This window comes from Muntiacus reevesi, chromosome 7 (genome assembly GCF_963930625.1).
Source record: "Muntiacus reevesi chromosome 7, mMunRee1.1, whole genome shotgun sequence".
Taxonomy (NCBI): domain Eukaryota; kingdom Metazoa; phylum Chordata; class Mammalia; order Artiodactyla; family Cervidae; genus Muntiacus; species Muntiacus reevesi.
The window spans coordinates 76,609,252-76,625,871 of record NC_089255.1 but is presented as its reverse complement, the minus strand read 5'-3'; the positions used below and the strand labels follow the sequence as shown (position 1 = coordinate 76,625,871).

The following is a 16,620-nucleotide window of genomic DNA, read 5'->3' as shown; positions in this document are numbered from 1 at the left end:
CCAACCTGAGCTACTGAGATTCCAGTCCCCTGGTAGCTCAGTCAGTAAGGAATCTGCCTGCAGTGCAGAAGATCTGGGTTCAATTCCTGGGTCAGGAAGATCCCCTGGAGAAGGAAATGGCAACTCACTCCAGTTATTCTTGCCTGGAAAACCATATGGACAGAGGAGCCCGGTGGGCTAGAGTCCACAGGGTTGCAAGAATCAGACATGACTTGGGGACTAAACACCAGAGCAACATAAGTGCTCCCCCCATAAATCACACTGTTTGCATAAAACACCTGATTCAACTGGTATTATGTGGTCCAAGGCATCCGGCATACAAAAACACTCTTAAGAATGTTCCAAAGGCTCTGGGTTCATTTCCCAGGAGCTGGTAGTCCTAAAAACCAGACTTTCTTGGGGGCATGCTAGGTCTGAGCAACCCACCCCAGCTGAGTTAATCTTTCCCTATACAACTTATAAATACATTTTTGAGTTATCTCATTCATTTTAACAATGGCAGAGTATTTCATTGTATGGATATTCTACCACTAATTTAGCCAATCACCCCACACTCACTAACCTTATGTTGTTCCTAGCTTTTTGTTCTAGTTAACAAAAAAAAACAAAGTTTTATAAATTATAAAGAGCCATACAAAGGAAGGATATAATTTTTCTAGAATTATTATCAGTACTAATGAAATAAAATAAAGACTTAGTCTGGACTGTGAGTTTCAGCCACCAAAATGAATATAGAGTACCGTTAAGGATACTCCGACATCAAATGTGAGTTAGCAAACACAAGGTACTTAGGAAAAAAGAAAAAAAAATGTAAAAGATTTTTCTAACCTCATAGAATTCCCACAGTGTTTGCTTTCAGTAATTCAGATGAAAGTAATCAAACCAAAAATTGTATCATTTCTGAAAAATCATATAATAACATTACACAAGAATAAAATATAACTATAGAGTTTTGATGGCTTACTTACATATACCTAGAGTCCAGGATTTCAACTTCACAATTAGAGAAACTTCATTACAAAATGCTTTACGAAAATGCAAGTCCTGAATTTTTACATTTATGATAAAAATGTCAAAATTGGGTTCATATGTACCTTGTCCCTCTTTTTCACATCATAAACATTGCATTATAATTTTGCAATTAACAAAACCTTAATTATTTTAAATGCATTGACCTAGCTTCCTATTTTTTATAATTTTCAAAATTTATTAATATCTAAAATAAGGTATAATCCTATAAGATTAAATCTACCTTGTATGATAAACAGATAAAAATAAAGGATAAGAAATTCTGGCCCATATTAATTTACCAAGAAACTGAGAAAAATATTTTTATGCTTTTGTCAAATAATAATGAAAAGTTTAACCTTATAATATTTGCCTCACTAAAAAACAGTTTCCATCTGTTAATTATTTTCAAGTCTTATGTCCTTAAAACATGAAAATAGGGAACACACATTTTAATTCATTTTTCTAAACAATTTTAAATATTTTATGAGCATTAATATTTCAAAAGAAATCATGTTATGCAATACATTAGAGCAATGCATTTTCTCAAAAAACACATAATCAAGAATACACAGATGGCAACAACAGAAAAATCTGTCAAAACCACATTTCAGTAAAATAATTTGGATTCTAACAACTTTTAATGAAAAGAGACTTTTCCTTCTTAAAACCTTTAAATAGTACATTCCAACTTTTCCTGAAATACCACTTTTCTAAATTCTGATAACTAGTACTAGTTCCCTTATACTAGAAAACATTTGCACAATATCAAGCAAGGAAGGTAAAAGAAAAGAGAAGGGAAAGAGACAAGAAACTTCAATGCTACTCATAGACCAACACTAAAACTAACTTGAATTCTCTAAAACAGCAAAAATTGCTATCTTGGCATTTTGTGCATTTTTTGCATTTGTAAAGACCTGTTCAAGACACTTCTGAAGCATTTTCAAAGAAGCACCACCATCATTCTGTAGATCTCAGAAAAAAGAGACTCCTACTGCAGGAAAAAAATTTAAGAACTGGCACCTCAAAGATCTTGCATTCTACTCACTCATCTGTCTTCCCCTAGGCTAAAAATAGAACAAGTCAAGTCACCTCTCAGAATCAGTGTCATCTATAAAAAGAAAATGATTTTTAAGGTCTTTTCTGGCCAAAAAAAAAAAGTCATTATCTTAACCCAATACATAATTAACAATATATTTAAACTATTTTGTATGATAATTAGAGGTCAATGATTAACAAGCAACCATAACCAACATTTATTTTATAGAGGTGGTATTTAAATTCTTCTCTTATGTTATTTTCATCAATTATCTCTAAACAATTATAGAGCCTACTGTTTCTTCCAATACTGGCATAGACAAACTTTAAAAAGACAAAGGTTTTCTATAATGGAAAATAATCTGAAAAAGAATATATATGGACCTAAATCACTTTGCGGTACACTTGAAACTAACAAAACATTGTAAATTAACTATACTTCAATTAAAAAGACAATGGTTTTGCATCTTACATCCCAAGAGCAAGGTATCTTTTAAGCTTCCCCCATAAAATTCAGGAAAAAAATTCTGCAAAACTTGTACAACTGTTTCTCAAACTATTGTCAGTGAACACATTCAAAGATTTATAAATTGTTTCTGAGAATTTTTAAATTTTATGTTTCCATTTCAATGATGGCCTCAAAATATGTATTAGTATAGGTATTTTATAATTGAAAACTGACACCAGATGTTAACATGTATTTTCAGTCAAGTGATGCCAAGTGGCACAACTTTTATTGTCAGAGTCTAATGATAAAAAGTAATGGCAGACTGTTTCTAGAAGAGAGATAAGACAATAAGATTCTCTGATTTATAAAATTAGACATAAGGGCCCCTTACAGCTTTTTTTTAACTTGCTAAGCTGTATTTGAAGCTCTGTGATAAATAAATTAAATTTAAAAGAACAACCAGTTACTACTATAACCCAGACCTGTCTGGGCTGTTTCTGGTGTTTGGTGATTATGAATTAAACCACTAAAAATATTTTCAGATTTTTGCACTGATATATATCATTTATTTGGGTAAAAAGAATGCCTAGGAGAAAGACTGCTGAGTCATATGGTTAAAGTAGACGTTTATAAGAAACTGTTTTCCATGGTGGCAATATTATCTACTAATAGCATTTCTATCAGTACGTAGGAGAATTCAAGGTGCTCTGTATACTCATATCTTTGTCAGTATTCAGTAATGTCAGGGTTTTTGTTTTGTTTTTTGAAGTATTTTAATAGGTATATAGTAGTATTGCGGAGAAGGCAATGACACCCCACTCCAGTACTCTTGCCTGGAAAATCCATGGATGGAGGAGCCTGGCAGGCTGCAGTCCATGGGGTCATGAAGAGTCAGACACAGTGAGTGACTTCACTTTCACTTTTCACTTTTCTGCATTGGAGAAGGAAATGGCAACCCACTCAAGTGTTCTTGCCTTGAGAATCCCAGGGATGGGGTCACACAGAGGTCGAACACGACTGAAGTGACTTAGCAGTAGCAGCAGCAGTATTGCATTGTGATTTTAATTTGCATTTCTTAGTGACTAATGATTTTGAGCATATTTTCTCATGCTTATTTGTCATCTGTATATCTTCCTTGCAGAAGTGTTTATTCAAATATTTTGCCCATTTTTTGTCCATTTTTAAAATCAGATTGTTAGTGTTTTCATAGTTCCTTATATTTCTAGTTACCAGTCCTTTAACATATGAGCTGCACAAATATTATCTCCAAGTCTGTGGCTTATTTTTTCATTTTCTAAAGTGTCTTCAAAGAATAGAAAGGTTAATATTTTACAGTTAATGTTTTCTTATGTCATTTAAGAAATCTTTGCCTGGCCCCAGGCCACAAAGATTTTCTCCAATTTTTTTTTTTTTCTAGAAGTTTTATAGTTTTAGGTTTTATGTTATGGTGTATGATTCATTTTGAGTTGAGTTTCTACAATAGTGAAAGGAATTAGTCAGTTTATTTTTTACATATGGATATCCAATGGTTCTAGCATCATTTGTTGACAAACTATTCCTTTTCCATTGACTTCCCTTAGCATCTTTGTTGAAAATTAACTGCAAACTGGATTTATTTCTGCACTCTCTATTCTGTTCCATTGATCTGGTGTCAATCCTATCACCAATACAATGGTGTCTTAATTATTATGGCTTTATAGTGGGTCTTAAAGTCAGGGAGTGCAAGTCTTCTAACTATACTTTCTTTCTCATAAATTGCTCTGGCTATTCTCAATCTTTTGCTTTCCTACATAGATTTCACAGTCAGATTATTGATTTCTGCCCAAAAGCCTACTGGGATCCACAGGATTGTGTTTTGAGTATACAGAGCAATTTGTAGAGAATTAACATTGTGACACTTCTGAGTCTTGAGTATATGAGTATGGTATGTTTTCATTTATTTAGGTCTACTTTGATTTCTCTCATCAATGCTTTATAGTTTTCAGCATAAAAATCTTACATATATTTTGCTACATTTATCACCAAATATTTCATGGTTTAAGGTTCTCTTATTAATGGTATAGGTTTTAACTTTTGATTTCCAGTTGTTCACCACTAGCTTACAGGAAAACAATTAATGTCTATATATTGATTTCCATACCCTATAATCTTACTAAAATCACTGGTTAAATCTAGTAGCTTTTTTGGCTAAAATCTTTGGGGTTTTCTACCAAATATATCATACTGTCTATGAGTAAAGACAGTCTTATTTCTTCTAACCTGAATATACTTAAATTCTTTCTCTTGCCATATCACACTGGCTAGATTCAGCAATACACTGCTAATTAGAAATCGCAAGAATAGACCATCTTTGTCTTATTCCCAGTCTTAGGAAGAAAGAATTCAGTATTTGACTGCTGCTGCTGCTAAGTCGCTTTAGTTGTGTCTGACTCTGGGCGATCCCATAGACAGCAGCCCACCAGGCTCCTCTGTCCCTGGGATTCTCCAGGCAAGAATACTGGAGTGGGTTGCCATTTCCTTCTCCAATGCATGCACACATGCTAAGTCACTTCAGTCACAGCCGACTCTGTGCGACCCTGTGGACAACAGCCCACCAGGCTCCTCTGTCCACAGGATTCTCTAGGCAAGAACACTGGAGTGGGCTGCCATTTCCTTCTCCCAGTATTTCACTATTAAGTATTGAATCCTTTATCAGGTTTAGAAAGTTCCCTTCTACTCCAGGTTTGCTCAGCATTTTCAACATAAATAGTTAATGGATTTGTCAATGGTTTTTTACATCTACTGAAATGATCTTTTTTATTAATCTGTTGCTGCGGTAAATTTTAATGTTGCATTTAAATTCAGCCTAGCAATCCTGAAATAAGCTCTACTTGGTCATGGTACATTCACTCTCTTTATTTATTGCCGAATTTACTTTGTTAATATTTTTAAGGATCTGTATATTTATGTTCATGAGAAACATCAGTCTATAGTTGTTTGTGTAGAACTGATATTATTTCACCCTTAAATATTTGATAGATTTTACCAGTGAATTTTACCTAGAATTTTCTTCGTGGGATTTTGTTTATTAATTTATATAATTTTTAATTGCAGTATAATTGATTTACAGAATTTTGTTGTTTTCTGTCAAACCTCAACATGAATCAGCCATAGGTGTACATATGCCCCTCCCTCTTGAATCTCCCTCCCATCTCCCTCCCCATCCCACTCCTCTAGGTTGATACAGCGCCCCTGTGTGGGTTCCCAGAGACATATAGCAAATTCCCATTGGCTATCTATTTTACACATGGTAATGTAAGTTTCCATGTTACTCTCTCCATACATCTCACCCTCTCCTCCTCTCTCCCCGTGTCCATAAGTCTGTTCTCTGTGTCTATTTCTCCATTGCTGCCCTGCAGATAAATTCTTGGTATCATCTTTCTAAATGCCATATATATGCATTAGTATACAGGACTTATCTTTCTCTTTCTGACTTATTCCACTCTGTATAATAGGCTCTAGGTTCATCCACTTCATTAGAACTGACTCAAGTGTGTTCCTTTTATGGCTGAGTAATATTCCATTGTGTATATGTACCACAACTTCTTTATCCATTCATTTGTCAATGGACATATAGGTTGCTTCCATGTTCTAGCTATTGTAAATAGTGCTACAGTGAACATTGGGGTACATATGTCTTTTTCAATTTTGGTTTCCTCAGAGTATATGCCTAGGAGTGGGATTGTTGGGTCACGCGGTGGTTTTATTCCTAGTTTTTTAAGGAATCTCCCTACCGTCTTCCATAGTGGCTGTGTCAGTTTACGTTCCCACCAACACTGCAAGAGGGATTTCTATTCTCCACACCCTCTCCAGCATTTATTGTTTGTAGACTTTTTGATGATGGTCATTCTGACCCATGTGAGGTGATATCTCATTGTAGTTTTGATTTGCATTTCTCTAATAATAAATGATGTTGAGCATCTCTTCATGTGTTTGCTAGCCATCTGTATGTCTTTTTGAAGAAATGTCTATTCAGGTCTTTCTCCCACTTTTTGACTGGGTTGTTTGTTTTTCTGGTATTGAGTTGTACGAGCTGCTTGTGTATTTTCGGAATTAATCCTTTGTCAGTTGTTTCATTTGCTATTATTTTTTCCCATTCTGAGGGTTGTCTTTTCACCTTGTTTATAGTTTCCTTTGCTGTGCAAAAATTTTTAAGTTTAATTAGGTCCCACTTGTATATATTTGTTTTTATTTCCATTACTCTAGGTGGTGGGTCATAGAGAATCTTGCTTTCATTTATGTCATTGAGTGTTCTGCTTATGTTTTCCTCTAAGAGTTTTACAGTTTCTGGTCTTACATTTAGGTCTTAATCAATTTTGAGTTTATCTTTGTGTATGGTGTTAGGAAGTGTTCTAATTTCATCCTTTTACATGTAGCTGTCTCTTCATGGGATTTTTAACTACAAATTCAATTTCTGTTCTTTTTAATAATTTTGTTTACTTACTTATTTTTGGCTGTGCTGGATTTTTATTGCTGCATGGGCTTTTCTCTAATTGCAGCAAGCACGGGCTACTCTCTGGTTACGGTGTGTGGGCTTCTCACTGTGGTGGCTTCTCTTGTTGTAGAGCTGGGCGCTAGGGTGCATGGGCTTCAGCAGTTGCAGCATATAGGTTCAGCAGTCGTGACTCCCAGGCTCTACAGACCACAGGTTCAACAGTTGGGGCAGGTGGGCTTAGTTGCTTTGTAGCAGCATGTGGGATCTTCCGAGGTCAGGGGTCGAACCCAAGTCTCCCACGTTGGCAGGTGGATTCTTTACCACTGAGCCACCAGGGAAGTTCCTTAAACTCCATTTCTTTAATGGATATGGGACTACCCAGGTTATATGGTTCTTCCTCAGAAAGCTTTGGTAAAAGAATTTATCCATTTCATCACTAAATTTAGTGAAATGAAATTGATCATAACATTTCCTTATTGTTCATTTAATATCTGAGGACCTCCAGTGATATATAACCTCTTTCATTCCTGATACTGCTAATTTGCTTTTTCTCTCTTTTTTCTCTTGATCAGTCTGGGGAGTCTTATCAACTCTATTAAACTTATCAAAGAACCAGCTTTTTATTTCACTGATTATTTTCTCTATTGTTTCCTATCTTTACTTTCATGAATTTTTGCTTTTATCTTCCTTATTTCCTTCCTTCTGCTTATTTTGGATTTAACTTTTTCCTACTTTTCACTAGCTTAGATCACTGATTCCTTTAAATAAATATTTTAAAAAATCAAATAAAAATTATTAAAATTAAGTAATACATATTAAATAGTTTAATGCTAAATATTAAAAATTAACATTAAATATTAAATCTTGCTTTCTTTAATCAAGTGCTTATAGCAGAAAAAAAATTCCCTCCAAGCACTGACTTAGCTGCAACCCACAGATTTTGATACACTGTATTTTCATTTTTACTTATTTCAAAATATTTTCTAAGTTCTTAGAAGATTTATTCCATGATTCATGAGTTATTTAGAAGTGTTTTTACTTAATTTCCAAATATCTTGGTGAATATCTCATGTGTGCCTGAAAGGAGTATGTATTCTACAGGCATTTAAGTGGAAAGTTTTATAATCTGATCTAATTATCAGTTAGATCAAGCTGATTGATTATGCTATTCTTCTGACTTTCTATTGATTCTATTAGTTACTGAGAAAGTAAGCTGAAATTTCCACGCACGTAGGCATGCTTGCATACAAACATACATATGATCGTCTTCCATATTCATGTGTTCCAAATCTGAGGATTCAACCAACCATGGATCAAAAATTCACACTTAAGAGAATTTCTGATGCAAAGCCCTGAACACAACACCCACAGATAGAGAGGACCACCATTTTACACAAGGGACTTGAACGTCTGCAAACTTTGATATCTGTGGGTGTTCTGGAAGCAGGTTCTTGCAGATACTGAGGAACAACTCTACATACCACACACAAACACATACACAGTGTGACGATCAAAATTAAATACAAATTATATTTTAAGCTTTTTTCCCACATTTTGAAAGCACTGAAGTTTCACTATAGAGAAATATTTAAATTCAATGAAGCAATCAATCCACCACCCAAGTTGGTTTGACTCTTTATTTTCATCTGAATGAAAACATACCTAAAGTGTATCAATATGCCAGGTTTCCTGGCCCTATCCACCACCTCAGATCCACAGCCAAAGAACAGGTTGGAGGGCCTGGCTTTTTGCCCAATCTTCAGAGATCATCAGACATTCACTTTTCACAGTTTTACTAAACTGAGATAAAATCTTTTCTAAAATTGCCGGCTTTGCGATACTATCTAGATCTCTAAAGCCTTTCCAAGTTTAAGAATCTTAAGAACTATTTTTCTTCCTATAAGACACCAGTGTAAATTTAGTACAGCTCCTATATGATAAGATTCTACCATCTAAAATTATATTTTATCACTATATAAATAGTAAATAATATTAAAGATAGGATCAAAATAGAATTTAAAGCAAATAATAAAATTTAAGTTCAATATAAATATATACATGATTAAATCAAGCCTAAGAAGAAATGCAATATCTAAATTCACATGTTCAATGTGCCTACTATGTGTTAGGTACTATTTCTGGTTCTGAGAATAAAGCCATGAACAAAGAAGACAGAGTCCCTATAACCATACGATGGGGTGGTGGGGACAAACAAACAATAAACATAAAAAATATATAACGCTAGAGGTTGAAAACTATGATGGAGCAACATAAAGCAAAATAGAGACGCAAGTAGTGTGATTAATACTTACATGGTCAGGGAAGTCCTCACTCATAAGACAACAGGAGACAATAAATCATATGGATATAGTGGAGGAATATTTCAGGCTAAGGAACAGCAAACACTTACTGGGACAGGAATGTTTGTGGACATGTTTGAGTAAACACAAACAGGAGACCCCAGTTCGATTCCTGGGATGGGAGGATCCACTGGAGAAGGGATAGGCTACCCATTCTAGTATTCTTGGACTTCCCTTGTGGCTCAGCTGGTAAAGAATCTGCCTGCAATGCAGGAGATCTAGTTTAGATCCCTGGGCTGGGAAGATCCCCTGGAGAAGGGAAAGGCTACCCACTCCAGAATTCTGGCCTGGAGAAATCCATGGGCTGTATAGTCGATGGGGTCGCAAAGAGTCAGACATGACTGAGCGACTTTCACCTTCACTTTGAGTAAATACAAAGAGGCATAAGTCTTGCTACTTTGAAAGGTACAACGAACCAGAAGACAACATACTTTTTAATGCATTTTGTTCCATAGGAAGCCACCTATTCAAAGTATAGTATAAACGTTTAAAAGTTTATGGTTTTCCATTTAGACGAGCTAATTAGGCTAGGGAAAGTAAGACATTTCCTAAAGGAAGTATTTTTCAAAAGCTTTCTAAAACCAATACTGATATGTCAGAAAAACCAATACCATACTGTATTATATAAGTACATGCTGTATTCTGCGTTTACCTCTAAACAGAAAAACAGAGGCAAAGACAGAGGAATACGGAGATGCTAAGCACCCATTCTTTCAGAGGGCTCTATTTAAAAAAAAAAGAAGAGCAGAGGCCCTTTCTCACTCAGGAAAATAATCACCTGAGAAAAAACTGAAATGCATTAGTTTATAATTACAATAGAAAAACAACAAATACAACTTTTAAAAAGTGAATTTTCATATTTTACATAAGATTAAATCAGGCAACAGTATGAATTAATGAAATAAACATATACACTTAACTTTTCCACTCAATCAACTCTATAAAATATTTTTTAATTCCCTTATTCTCCTTGACCAGGAAATATACAGTTTGAATTTGTCCTTTATTGCAACTGTAACAAAATTTAAAAGATAAACATCATCCAAGATAACTTTTACAGCACTTGATTCACCAGGAATTATACCATATAATCCAAAATATGATTTGAAAAGCCATTAAAACATGCAGAACTTTCTGAATGCTACATTTTCTCCCTCAACTCTTTGTTTTGGTTTATAAATCTCAAAGGCTATGTGATAGTTTCCACTAATGGTACAAATTCCTATGATACAAAGATCCAAGGTTTTAATTTTCCAAGCAAATCTAAAAATTATAAAATCATTACTAAATTTTATCTCAGTTTAAGGAATTTTCCTATCTTCTGTTGAGATGATGCATGGCTAAAATTTAAAAGTCTGACAGTACTAAATGCTGGCAAAACTTCAGGACAAGTTGCACTCTCCCACACGCTACTAATGGGAATATAACTCATTACTCTTGTAGCTTACCACCACAAACTCTTACAATACATCTCATCTTCAGATTTCCTGGTCCACTACTGAAAGTCATGCCAAAAGTAATTTTTCAAGTTTTCCTTACTTACACTTTCATTACTATCACTCCCAATGTTTATACCCTAAGAATCAATCTCTGGCTTTTGAAGCAAACCAAATCCTACAGCATATAAAACAGCACTAAACACAACAACAAAATCTAAACCTTAAAAATTTATAAAACTGACAAATACTGTCATTAAAAAAAAAAAAGGTGTATAGATATGGGCACTTTCATGGACTTTTAATTCTTATTACTTACCTCAGCATAACAAAAGTAATATAAAAACATGCACAAAGAGTAAACAATGAGAGAGAAGAAAAGGACTGACTATAGGAACTTTGGAAAATAATATTTAAATCTGCTCTAAGCTCAAATTATGAAAAAGATAAAACGATCTCAACAGATAAACAAATTTTAGAGGATGGTGGTATTTGCTATAGCAGTCAGATTGTGTTACCCTTAAAAAAGTCATCTGTTTTATAATTCTTTCTAATTATATTATTTGATATTATAAGTTAGTGAACTTCAAATAAAAGAAAGGAAAAAAAGGAAGAAAAAACAAAGAAAAACTTACTGGGATTGAAAATTCCTCAGCCAAATACTTCAAAGAGGCTGCTTCTCTTGCCAAGAACTTGTTCCTCTCTCTTATGTTGCCCTGAAGCTGTGTATCAAACTCCTTTCTTACCACAGACGCAACAGAGTCAATAATTACAAGTTTAACTCCTTTTGAAATAATTTCTTCTTCCAAGGATTCGATCCTGTAAGAGCAGAATATATAAGATAGTGGATGACTTTAAGGTATAATTTTTAAAAATAGAGCACTGCAAAGGTTAACCAACTTTAAAACAACAAATTACTCTTCTCTAAGTTACAGTCGTCACTGCAGATATTCAATAAACATAACTTATTTTCCAGTTCTCCCATACATATTGCATTCTTTTCTAAATAGGGCAAAATATTTTCCTTTAGCTTTATTACTTGGTTTTTTCATGATATTGCTAAAGCTCCAGTTTTAGAGCAAAACTACTTGCAATGACCAGTCTCCAAAATGGCCCCCACTTACTCCCACCTCCCAGTATTCACACCCCTGTGGAGCCCCCTTCCCAACTGTACCAGGGTTCGGCTGTGGACCAAATGACAAAACGATGGTGCATCATTTCTGAGAGATAGGCTGTAAAATGTTACAGCTTCCATCTTGGGATCTTGCTCACTTGCCCACTCCCTCAGAGCACTCACTCTGAGGGAGGCAAGATACCACTGTGGACCAAAAATGCCACCTGCCAAATGAGTAAACAAATGATGTTGAGGCCATCAAGCCATCAGCTACTGAAGCTGCCCCAGCTATGCACCATAAGGGAATTCAGGACAGAGAAAAGCAAGATACTGGCTCTAGATAGTTAAGGTGCATATCATATGAATGATTTCAATGAGCCCAGACTTTTGTATCTTCCCACACACAGAAAAATGCTAAATTCATTAACTCAAGATGTCTGATTTGGGGACTTCCATGGTGGTCCAGAGGCTAAGACTCCACACTCCCAAAGCATGGGGCCCAGATTCAATCCCTGGTCAGGGAACTAAATCCCACAGGCCACAACTAAAGATCCCTTGTGAACCTGCATGCTGCAAGGAAGATCCATGTGCTGAAACTAGCAACCAAGACCTGGTACAGCCAAATAAATAAATATATATATATATATATGTATATATGTGTGTATATATATATATATTTTTTAAATGTCTGGTTTTTCTTTAATTAACAATAACATTTTGATATTCTGATTACCCGGTTTTTTGTTGCAGAAACTCCTATATCCTGGTTCCTCCCTTACATCCTTAGAGCAGTCCCTCAGAGCTATCACAGAGGCTGCCCCTCAAGCTTAAGTCCTCAGTATGACGACTGAATAAAACATAATTCTCAGCTTTTAGGTTGTGCACTTTTTTGAGTAAACAACATATTGTAAGAAGCCCTATGGAGAGCCTCACGTGGTGAGAAATGGAGACCTCTGGCTAGCACCCAGGAAGAAACAGAAGCTCTCCCAACAACTACATGCATGATCCTGGAACTCTCCAAGATCTCCCAGCCTCAAGTGACCCTTGAGATGACTACAGCCCTGGCCAACAGCTTAACTGCAAGTTCTTGAGCAACTCTGAGGCAGAAATACCCAATTAAGCTATTCCCAGATAACTAACCCTCAAAAACTAGTTGAGATAAATAGATGTTTATTATTTTAAGCAGCTAAACTTTGGGGTAATTTGTTAATGGAACAGTAGCTAATTAATACACCACTTAATTAATCAATCTAAAACATTTTATTTATTTAATTTTTTTCATTTTTAAAGAAATACTTCAACCAATAGGCTGTGGTAAATAAACAGCACTGAAATGTTTTTTCTCTTAACCCTAATATGTAGGGACTTTTTTCCCACGCAAAAGTTGAAAACATGAAGTACAAAAGAATAAATCTTCAAAGTATTACTAACATGCCAAAATCTAAAACAGCATACCTTTGTAGAACTTCATCACAGCTAAGTTCCCGATAAAGATGAACTTTACTGCTTGTCAAAAGTAGTTTTTCTTCAGTGTCAAAATATCTGGGAAAACGAGATTCTGCTATCTCAACCAGTCTGTGAAGGGAAAAAATAGCACAAGCAACAATAGTTAATATCTTCTGCCATTTGCAGCAACATGGATGGACTTGGAAGGCATTATGCTAAGTGAGATAAGTTAGAGAAAGACAAACACTGTATGGTTTCACTTACATGTGGAATCTATATACACAACAATCTAGCGAATACAACAAAAAAGCAGCAGACTCACAGACACTGAGAACAAACTGCTGGTTACTAGTGGGGAGTGGGGAGGGATAGCATGGGGTGGAAGACTTGAAGATACCAACTACTGGGTGTAAGATAGACTCAAGGATGTAGTGGACAACACAGGGAATACAGCCAGTATTTTGTAATAACTATAAATGGATAGTAACCTATAAAATTGTAATAATTTTAAATAAGTCAATATTTAAGGTCACACTGCTAAACCTCTAATGACTTATACTTAGGAAACTCATAAGCCATAAGTAACACTTGAAAAAAAGCCTTATCAATACAGCAGGTATAAGCAAAATGGCTTCGTATATGATTTTGGAATGTAAGCCCTTCTTCATAATCACTAAAAGATTACCAGTCAGCACATGAGCCCAGCAAGGGCTTTGAGATCTCATCTAATGTTGAGAAAGCAGTATCTCTGAGGTTTAACCAAAAATGTTATTTTATAAATGACCATCTGACTACCACCTGTAAGATGTGTTTAGTAAATTAAGAAAAAAGCTTTCATTTTCATGAATGAAATATAATTTGAATATTATCATTCTAATAATCAGATATCAGTAAATCTCCATGTTTCAGACTAGAAAAATACAATTTCTCAATTAAAACGTAATACATACTAAATAAATGCTATCCAATTGTACCTTTGTAAACAGGATACTATTTTCTAAACATATGGATGCTATCCACATTTCCTTTGTGCTGAGTCACTCAGTCATGTCCAACTCTTTGCGACCCCACAGGCTGTGGCCCACCATGCTCCTATGTTCATGGAATTCTCCAGGCAAGAATAATGGAGTGGGTGGCCATTCCCTTCTCCAGGAGTTCTTCCTGACCAAAGGATCAAATACTGATCTCCTGCGTTGCAGGCCTATTCTTGATAGTCTGAGCACCAGGGAAGCCCATCATTTCCTTAAAGAAAAAAAAAAAAAACTATTCTCTAAACACTGAATTCTCACCTCAAAGCTAGACCTAATACATGAGGTAGGCTGAGCATTAGACGTGACAAGCTGAAACAGATGCAACTTTATCATTAATAACATAAGAAATGTAGTAATACCAGAAATTTCAAATATTTCTGGTTAAAAATGTAAATCTTTGAGGGTAACTGTCTCTGATAGCTTAGCAGCCCAAAACTTAATCATCCAAGGGTGACTGGGAGGAAGGACTATAAACACTAAAACCACCCTATATTTTATCTTCCATTTAATGATACAAAAGTATAAAAAACACTGTTTTCATTTCTAAATAATAAGTTCCGAGAAGAGGTCCAACTCTCACATTCACACATGACTACTGGAAAAACCATACTTTGACTAGACAGACCTTTGTCAGCAAAGTAATGTTTCTGCTTTTTAAAATGCTGTCTAGCAACACTGAAATCCAAAGGATCATAAGAGACTACTACCAGCAGCTCTATGCCAATAAAATGGACAACTTGGATGAAATGGACAAATTCTTAGAAAAGTATAACTTTCCAAAACTGAACCAGGAAGAAATAGAAGATCTTAACAGAGTCATCACAAGCAAGGAAATCGAAACTGTAATCAGAAATCTTCCAGCAAACAAAAGCCCAGGACCAGATGGCTTCACAGCTGAATTCTACCAAAAATTTAGAGAAGAGCTAACACCTATCTTACTCAAACTCTTCCAGAAAATTGCAGAAGAAGGTAAACTTCCAAACTCATTCTATGAGGCCACCATCACCCTAATTCCAAAACCAGACAAAGATGCCACAAAAAAAGAAAACTACAGGCCAATATCACTGATGAACATAGATGCAAAAATCCTTAACAAAATTCTAGCAAACAGAATCCAACAACATATTAAAAAAATCATACACCATGACCAAGTGGGCTTTATCCCAGGAATGCAAGGATTCTTTAATATCCGCAAATCAATCAACGTAATACACCACATTAACAAATTGAAAGATAAAAACCATATGATTATCTCAATAGATGCAGAGAAAGCCTTTGACAAAATTCAACACTCATTTATGATTAAAACTCTCCAGAAAGCAGGAATAGAAGGAACATACCTCAACATAATAAAAGCTATATATGACAAACCCACAGCAAGCATCACCCTCAATGGTGAAAAATTGAAAGCATTTCCTCTGAAATCAGGAACAAGACAAGGATGCCCACTCTCACCACTACTATTCAACATAGTGTTGGAAGTTTTGGCCACAGCAATCAGAGCAGAAAAAGACATAAAAGGAATCCAGATAGGAAAAGAAGAAGTGAAACTCTCGCTGTTTGCAGATGACATGATCCTCTACATAGAAAACCCTAAAGACTCTTCCAGAAAATTACTAGAGCTAATCAATGAATATAGTAAAGTTGCAGGATATAAAATTAACACACAGAAATCCCTTGCATTCCTATACACTAACAATGAAAAAACAGAAAGAGGAATTAAGGAAACAATACCATTCACCATTGCAACAAAAAGAATAAAATACTTAGGAGTATATCTACCTAAAGAAACAAAAGACCTATACATAGAAAACTATAAAACACTGATGAAAGAAATCAAAGAGGACACAAACAGATGGAGAAACATACCGTGCTCATGGATTGGAAGAATCAATATTATCAAAATGGCTATTCTACCCAAAGCAATCTATAGATTCAATGCAATCCCTATCAAGTTACCAACGGTATTTTTCACAGAACTAGAACAAATAATTTCACAATTTGTATGGAAATACAAAAAACCTCGAATAGCCAAAGTAATCTTGAGAAAGAAGAATGGAACTGGAGGAATCAACCTGCCTGACTTCAGACTCTACTACAAAGCCACAGTCATCAAGACAGTATGGTACTGGCACAACGACAGAAATATAGATCAATGGAATAGAATAGAAAGCCCAGAGATAAATCCATGAACCTATGGACACCTCATCTTTGACAAAGGAGGCAAGGATATACAATGGAAAAAAGACAATCTCTTTAACAAGT

The 16,620-nt window shown here is 35.1% G+C and overlaps 1 protein-coding gene across 1 annotated transcript in view; it reads right to left on the bottom strand.

The window, feature by feature from the left end:
- The window catches only part of RAD51B (RAD51 paralog B), a 607,108-nt gene that overhangs the window by 547,629 nt on the left and 42,859 nt on the right, over positions 1 to 16,620 (bottom strand). The window contains exons 6-7 of the mRNA XM_065940439.1: positions 13,334 to 13,453; positions 11,400 to 11,583 (exon numbers count right to left, since the gene is read on the bottom strand). Coding sequence (XP_065796511.1) covers positions 11,400 to 11,583; positions 13,334 to 13,453 — 304 coding nt within the window. The remainder of the gene's footprint in view (positions 1 to 11,399; positions 11,584 to 13,333; positions 13,454 to 16,620) is intronic.